This window comes from Haliaeetus leucocephalus, unplaced genomic scaffold, assembly GCF_000737465.1.
Source record: "Haliaeetus leucocephalus isolate CR32 unplaced genomic scaffold, Haliaeetus_leucocephalus-4.0 Scaffold161, whole genome shotgun sequence".
Classification (NCBI taxonomy): Eukaryota; Metazoa; Chordata; class Aves; order Accipitriformes; family Accipitridae; genus Haliaeetus; species Haliaeetus leucocephalus.
This window is the reverse complement of record NW_010972597.1, coordinates 1,092,324-1,099,484: the sequence shown is the minus strand read 5'-3', so window position 1 is coordinate 1,099,484 and position 7,161 is coordinate 1,092,324. Positions and strand designations below refer to the sequence as shown.

At 43.1% G+C, this 7,161-nt stretch overlaps 1 protein-coding gene across 2 annotated transcripts in view; it reads right to left on the bottom strand.

Moving 5' to 3' along the window:
- Positions 1–4,278, bottom strand: part of PHRF1 (PHD and ring finger domains 1) — a 30,142-nt gene extending 25,864 nt beyond the window's left edge. Inside the window, exons 1-3 of one of the 2 annotated variants that reach the window (XM_010562559.1) lie at positions 4,155–4,278; positions 1,275–1,389; positions 823–942 (exon numbers count right to left, since the gene is read on the bottom strand). In XM_010562559.1, the coding sequence (XP_010560861.1) occupies positions 823–942; positions 1,275–1,389; positions 4,155–4,187 (268 nt within the window). In that variant the 5' untranslated portion in view covers positions 4,188–4,278. The remainder of the gene's footprint in view (positions 1–822; positions 943–1,274; positions 1,390–4,154) is intronic. The other variant, XM_010562558.1, reaches the window with a different exon arrangement.
- Between the last annotated feature and the right edge of the window lie 2,883 nt (positions 4,279–7,161).

Genomic DNA, 7,161 nt, shown 5'->3' with positions numbered 1-7,161 from the left:
GGGGGTGTTTGTTTTTTTTGGGGGGGGGGGGCAGCTGTTGTTGTTGGGGTTTTTTGAGTTTTTTTACACATAATGAAAATGGAGTTCTTGTCTTTCTGTCTTTTCTATTTAATTCTCCTGTCTGGACACAGCAGAGAATACTCTAAACAATGGATTAATAAAGCTTTTTGGCACCTGGTGTCAACTTTTTAGTCTGTTTTCAAATCAGTCTAACTAGTAACTTGGAAAACTGTGCTCTTGCCTTCCCAACAAGCTTTAAGATGTGATAAAAATTTTTTTTTCTATCCAAATAATAATTTGAGTGCAGCAGTTTCAGAAGTACGTGCATCTACAGAGTACGTTTTCAGTAAAATTAACAAGTAACATCCACACTCCCTTTTCAAAGAAAAATTAGTCTTCTTCCCTCCAACCTAGGCTTAACAGCAATAGTAATTTATTTCCAAAACTCCCCATCACAACGTTCACTTTAGAGCCTCATGCCAAAGCAAATAAATGAACACACTTTTCATAAGTGAAAAAACAGCATGAGCCATTGTTGCAGTTTTGACTTTTTTTCTACTCATGCTGGGGCAGAGTTCACTGCTACTGACTATAACTACACTATTTTGGCTAGCAGATAGTCTTCAAACATACCAATGCTTTAAAAACTCAGGAATTGGGGAGTATTACTTGTTTGTTTATTACTGTAGGATTTGGGCATCAATCTGACACAGCAGCATCTGTGAATTTATATTTCATGATTAATTTCTGGAGGAAAAGCTTTCATCTTCCTCCAATTATTAAAAAAAAAAAAAGCCTGTTAACACACATTAACAGACCTACCTTCTAATTCTTCATCTTCACTTTCTTCCTTGTCCTCCTCACCTCCCTCTCCCTCAGTGTCATCTTCTTCCTCCTCACTTCCAGTATCATCTGAATCACAGCTATTTCCACCATTGCTTTCTTGAAATGAGAAGAAGAGAGGAAATACCTATTTGATGCAGACAGACCGACAGATCGAACAGCAAAGGACACACCAGAACTCCTGCTCAGGAGGTTATATACGAAGTGAAAACCCACATTTCCTCAGTGGTATCAAAGCTGCCTGTTCTGGGAAAATCAAGGGAAGCACACCAGCAGTCTGAGATACAGATTTTAGGATGTAAACAAAAAAAATTGTCAGGGAAAAAGAAATAAGTGGTCACAAATATATCTTCACTTCTCTTCGGATGTTAAACCAATAGGTTCTCCAACCTAGAACTAGAAACAGGCACATGCACAGAGGCTGCATTTACCTGTTTCACTGAGGAGTGCGAGACTCTGTCTTTTGCCCTTGCCTAGCGCAGCGTTCTTGTTTATCAGCTCATCCTGGCTGTCATCATCCATGGCAGGACATTGGAAATCCGCTCCCTGCAAGAAGGCAGACTTCAGTGAGGCAGTGCACTACCTCTGCAAGCAGAGCAGGCGTCAGCCTGGCAAAGAGCATCCAACGCATCTGCGGAGATGTGAACTGTGGAAGGGACATCGGTCTACAGCAAAGGCTCCTCACACCATCAATTAGTTTTCCCAGTTTCAAGTCAGAGGTGGCTACAGGTAAGCAGTTATCGTTATGTGAAGTTTCATATCCCTACTGAGCTGGATGAAACCAGCTGCTTGTGAAACTCAGTTTACATGAAAGATTCAGCTTTGTCTTGGGCTCCTGGATGACAGAAAAACATATAACCAGAACTCCCCACTGAAAATAGGAATAGAAAACCTGCAAACACCAAAACCATCCTGTAGACTAGCAATAAAATGCAAAACTGAAAGGGACTCCTTTGAACAAGGCCCAACAGGATGACAATATGTGTTTCAAATCAAAATACTCTCTCACTCAATTGAAAAAAAAACAAAAAGAAAGATTCCGTATTTTAGGTCTTTTTAAAAAAAGGCCTTTTCACAGCTCTGTCATGAAACAGAGAAGTCTCAGACCTCACAATCATTATTCCACAGAAAGGAGGAGACTTGATCTGGTGCATATTAATGCAATCACATTAATTGCTGTGCATTAGCACAGACTGACAATAAAACTGACAGATACTGAGAGATGTCTCATGATCCAAATTCATAATGACAATCAAACCAGAGCTTTTAATATATAACACTACAAAGCATTAAAAAAAGACAGATCCCTGCAAGCTTCTATAAGCAAGTAATGGAAAAATATAATTAACTGACACTTATAAAGCTAGATGTCATATCTCATATGAAGAAAAAAATATCGGATTCTTCTACAAGTGTGGCAAAGAAATTCCAATTGGGTGCTCTTCTCCCACTCTCCCTGCTCCGCACTACATATCTTGCGTATTAAGAGAATTTTTGGAACAAAACATTATGTTTTATTCAAGTGCTCTTGATGCATATCTTTACTTGCACACTTCCTTTTTGAGCCACGTAGCAGAGCTCTGCACTTAAGAGCGTCAAAAATGTAGGCTTTGCTAAACCAGACTAAACTGCAAATGGAGTCTTCAATCCTCAGGGGGAAAAAAAAAAAAAAGCTAAAAAGAAAAGAGATCGAGCTTCAACACAACCAAGTTCTCGGTAAAGATTTCTCCTAACTTCAGCAAGAATCTTGCTTAAATAGAGGTTTAAACTTTTAGCCGAATTTGTGGCTGTTAACAGGAGTGTGTTTAAAAACAATTTGTTGGCTGAAAACACACAGATTCATCAAAAGCCAGTCGCTCCATGATGTAACTGAAAAAAATAGGAAGAAACACTAGGAATTTTTCAAGTTTCAGCAGTGCATATGTATGAATTATTCAAACTGAAACTCAATTACATAATATCCTCCCAAAACCTAAATTAACTACAGCAACGCAAAATTTGTGGCGGCTTTACAGCCAGGATACATAAGGGCAGAGACTGGCAATGCCAGTCCCATAGCAGGGCAGCGGCAGGTGTTTTTGTTGTGTACGTAGCAGGAATTTACATAGCGCATTTAGATTTTCTGCCTGTATCACTTCTCCATTGGCAGGTTGTGGGAATAGAGCGGGTTCCTGCTGACCCACCACTGCCACGTCCAGCCAGCTACGGCACTCCCAAGCTACTGAGGACAACAGAGGCCAACAAAAGCCACCGCAGGTGTAAAACCGTGGGTAAGCCTCCACTTTGCTACCACAATGACCTTCATTCCCCTGCTCCCCAGTTCTCCTTAAAGCAAAGCAATAAGCACAGTGAGAAAAGGATCTTTTTATTTTTAAAAGTGATTCCCACAAACCACAGTTCTGACCAACATATACTTAACTACATTTCCAAACAGCATGCATTTCTTCACTGCCGTGGAATGAAACAACTACCCATGTTATTCTCACCCTGCTACCCCACGGAAGGATATCCTTTAAGCACAGAGGCAAACAAATCAGCATTTGTGACTTGACAATCTAAACTGACATATTTATGCTGCAAATGCAAGCTTGTACTTTGCTCGGAGGCAAAACTTGGGAGTTAAGGAAAATCTGGTATCGCAGCAAACAGTCAAATTCTGTCAGTTAAAAAAGTCTGGTTTGTGGATAGCTGGGAATAGACAAGGAGAAACCAAGTGAGATAAAATGAATTTGAAATTTAAAGCACACCACAAATTTTACTTTACTAACAACCTTTTCCAAACTGGGCAGCTGCTCTTAAGAAAAAAAGGAAACCAAAGTTGATTATACACCTAATATGAGAGCTTGTTCTCCTATTTTTTAAGAACAATAAGCAGCACTTCCAAATTTTTTTTCTTATGGGAAACATTTCAAACAAATTACCACTGTGAAACACAAACACATTCATGATACACTTGAGGCAGCTCACCAACCTACACCAAAGCCCAGCTTTCATTCCACCACTTACCACATCAGAATTTTTCTAACACCCGCCCCCCCCGCCCTGAGCTGGAACCAGCAGATACAAAATAGATAGGAAGTATTTTTATTATTATTAGGTAAACCCGGAAATTTAATTAAGAAAGAGACTGTAGTCATCCCTCTGAGGCAAACTTTAACAGTGCGCTTCTGTAACATAAAAGCCCAGACTGCTAAAAAGCAACCGGTTATCCCCGAAGGCCGTTTGACTGAGGCAACCTCAGCTGCTTTCAGTTTTGGGGGTGTCAAAGACCTGCCCTCCCCACTGTACCCAACCCCTCACTGCTTGCTCACTTGGGAAATCCCATGGTGTGCAGTACCCTGCATACAGCCCTTCAGCAGCGGAGGCTCTCACATCTGCTGATCCTCTCTTCAGCATCGCACTCTGAAGACTCTATTCAGAGTAATGTAAGATGTGTCCCAGCAGGCAGCTCGTGAATGCAGATGCAGGGTAACCTGGACAGAGATCCCTTGTCTTTGGATTCAATACCACTAACGCAAGGTGTAACCGCTTACAGCGAAACCCATTTCAATTCCCCAGGCAGGTGCATCATAGGTTGCACACTAGGTCCGCTAAAGGCAGACACCATGATCCTCCTTAACATCCCCTTGTTTTCAAATTCTCATTTAGAACCTCACAATATTTTAACAAAACATTAAACTGCAAAAATGATGAGTACATGGCAGGTGTTCAATCACTTTACATGTGCCAGTGCTTCTCCCCAGCCCCAGTTTCCCTTCACAAAGGCACAACCTCACTAGGGCCAAGTCAGGTTTGCACCAAGCGCTCTGTGCCTACGACAGCACTGGCTCTGCTGCAGTGTAAATCGTAAAGCCTAGGCTTTGCTATTAAGACAGATTACATTTTTACATCAAGCTGCCTTAAGTAATTTTAATTGTACAATCAAAGAGCAATTACAAGTACTTTCTTCAAGCCATATTAGCAACAGGGTTTTCTGTTGGCTTTAAGAACAGAGAAGATTAAGCATTTCCTCCAGAACAAGTGTTTATCAAACAAGCCTTCAGTAAACATTTAGTTTTTTGAACCAAGATCCTTACACGTTACCCCAAATCAGTGTTTTAATGTACTCTGAGTACGTTCCAGCTAGAACGCAAGTGCAGATTTCTGACCATCAGAGGAGCCACGGTCTGCAAAACACACTCAAGCTCCATCTCACTCTGATACGAAGCCAACACAGCCACCTACAACAGCGAGTGACTTCTCCAGTTTGTGGTGGGTTAACACTGGCTGGACGCCAGGTGCCCACCAAGGCCGTTCTATCATTCCCCCCCTCAGCTGGATGGGAGAGAAAATATAACAAAGGGCTTGTGGGTTGAGATAAGGACAGGGAGAGATCACTCAGCTAATTACTGTCACGGGCAAAACAGACTCAACTTGGGGAAAATTAACTCAATTTATTGCCAATCAACCAGAGTAGGGTAATGAGTAATGAAACCAAATCTCAAAACACCTTCTTCCCAGGCACTGCTTTACTCCCAGATTCTCTACCCCCCCCGCCCCAGCAGCACAGAGGGACAGGGAATGGGGGTTACGGTCAGTTCATCATGTTGTCTCTGCTGCTTCATCCTCCTCAGGGACAGGACTCATCACACACTTCCCCTGCTCCAGCGTGGGGTCCCTCCCACAGAAGACAGTCCTCCAAAACTTCTCCAGCATGGGTCCTTCCCACGGGTGGCAGTTCTTCACGAACTGCTCCAGCATGGGTCCCTTCCACAGCGTACAGTCCTTCAGGAGCACGCTGCTCCAGCATGGGTCCCCCACGGGGTCACAAGTCCTGCCAGAAAACCTGCTCCAGAGTGGGCTCCTCTCTCCACAGATCCACAGGTCCTGCCAGGAGCCTGCTCCAGTGCAGGCTTCCCATGGGGTCACAGCCTCCTTTGGGCATCCACCTGCTCTGGCATGGGGTCCTCCACGGGCTCCAGATGAATATCTGCTCCACCATGGCCCTCCCTGGGCTGCAGGGGGACAGCCTGCCTCACCATGGTCTTCCTCACAGGCTGCAGGGGAATCTCTGCTCCAGCACCTGGAGCATCTCCTCCCCCTCCTTCTTCACTGACCTTGGTGTCTACAGGGTTGTTTCTCTTACATGTTCTCAGTCCTCTCTCTGACTGCCGTTTCTGTGCCCACTGCAACTTTTTTCCCTTCTTAAGTATGTTATCACAGAGGCACTACCGCTATCACTGATTGGCTTGGCCTTGGCCGGCGGCAGAAGCATCTTAGACATGGTTGGTATTGGCTCTGTCGGACATAGGTGAAGCTTCCAGCACCTTCTCACAGAAGCCACTCCTGTAACCCTCCTGCTACCAAAACCTTGCCACACAAACCCAATACACAGTTGTACACACCTTCCTTTCTAGCACCAACAGATTTCCTCCATCACCAACTTCTTACAGTAGTTTCTACTTTTTAAGAAACAGAAGAGCTACTAGGCAAGGCATTTATTTTAATCTGCTTGGGTAACATTTGGGATTATACACAGGCAAAGAAAACAAGTCAGCTGCATTTTCTCACAGGGTGGTTTTGAATGCTGATCATCTCATGGGCAATTATTGAGCAGTCATGTTCCAAAGAGGACTTATAACTAAACTTAAGTCTACTAAATATTCAAACACACGAGCTTTCAGTTCTCATTGGCACATCCGCTTTATTTGTTGGTTTGTTGGGGGTTTTGTTTCTCGTTCTCCCCCCCCCCAAATTGACCAAACAATTCAGTTCCCTCTGGAAAACCAACGTCACACATCAGAAAGCATTTGGCTTTGTTTCCAATTTCATATGCTACATTGAAAGAGAAGAAAATAAGAGTTGTAAAAATCATGGTTGAACCTGGTTGGAAAACATCTGGATATGGTGTGACTAGTATCTGCTACCCCCACGTTCCAAAGGTAAAAGTAAGAGAACTAAGCAGGGAAAGTATTCAGATTAATGAGAGACTCCTACAGCCTAGAGCCGCACAGTGTCAATCTAGCATGCACAGGAAGCTTTAAAAAAGCTCTCTAAATCTAAATTTAGATCCAACTTTCCCTGTTTAAGTTACAAAAAGATTAACTCCTAAAATACCACTATCAACTGCCCATGCAACAATTTAAATAAGGGAAGTGCCTAAGAACCTAACAGATAAGGCACAGAAAATTAATCCCGGGGTAGGTAAGGAAGTGCTTATCTTTACCCCATCCTGGCCCTACCCTAAATTTAGCCACCCTAAATTCCAGGACCAAAACTGTCCTCCAAAGCTTCCCCAGGAGCTGACACGGCACTCTTCTGGGAGTTTGCAATGCAAAG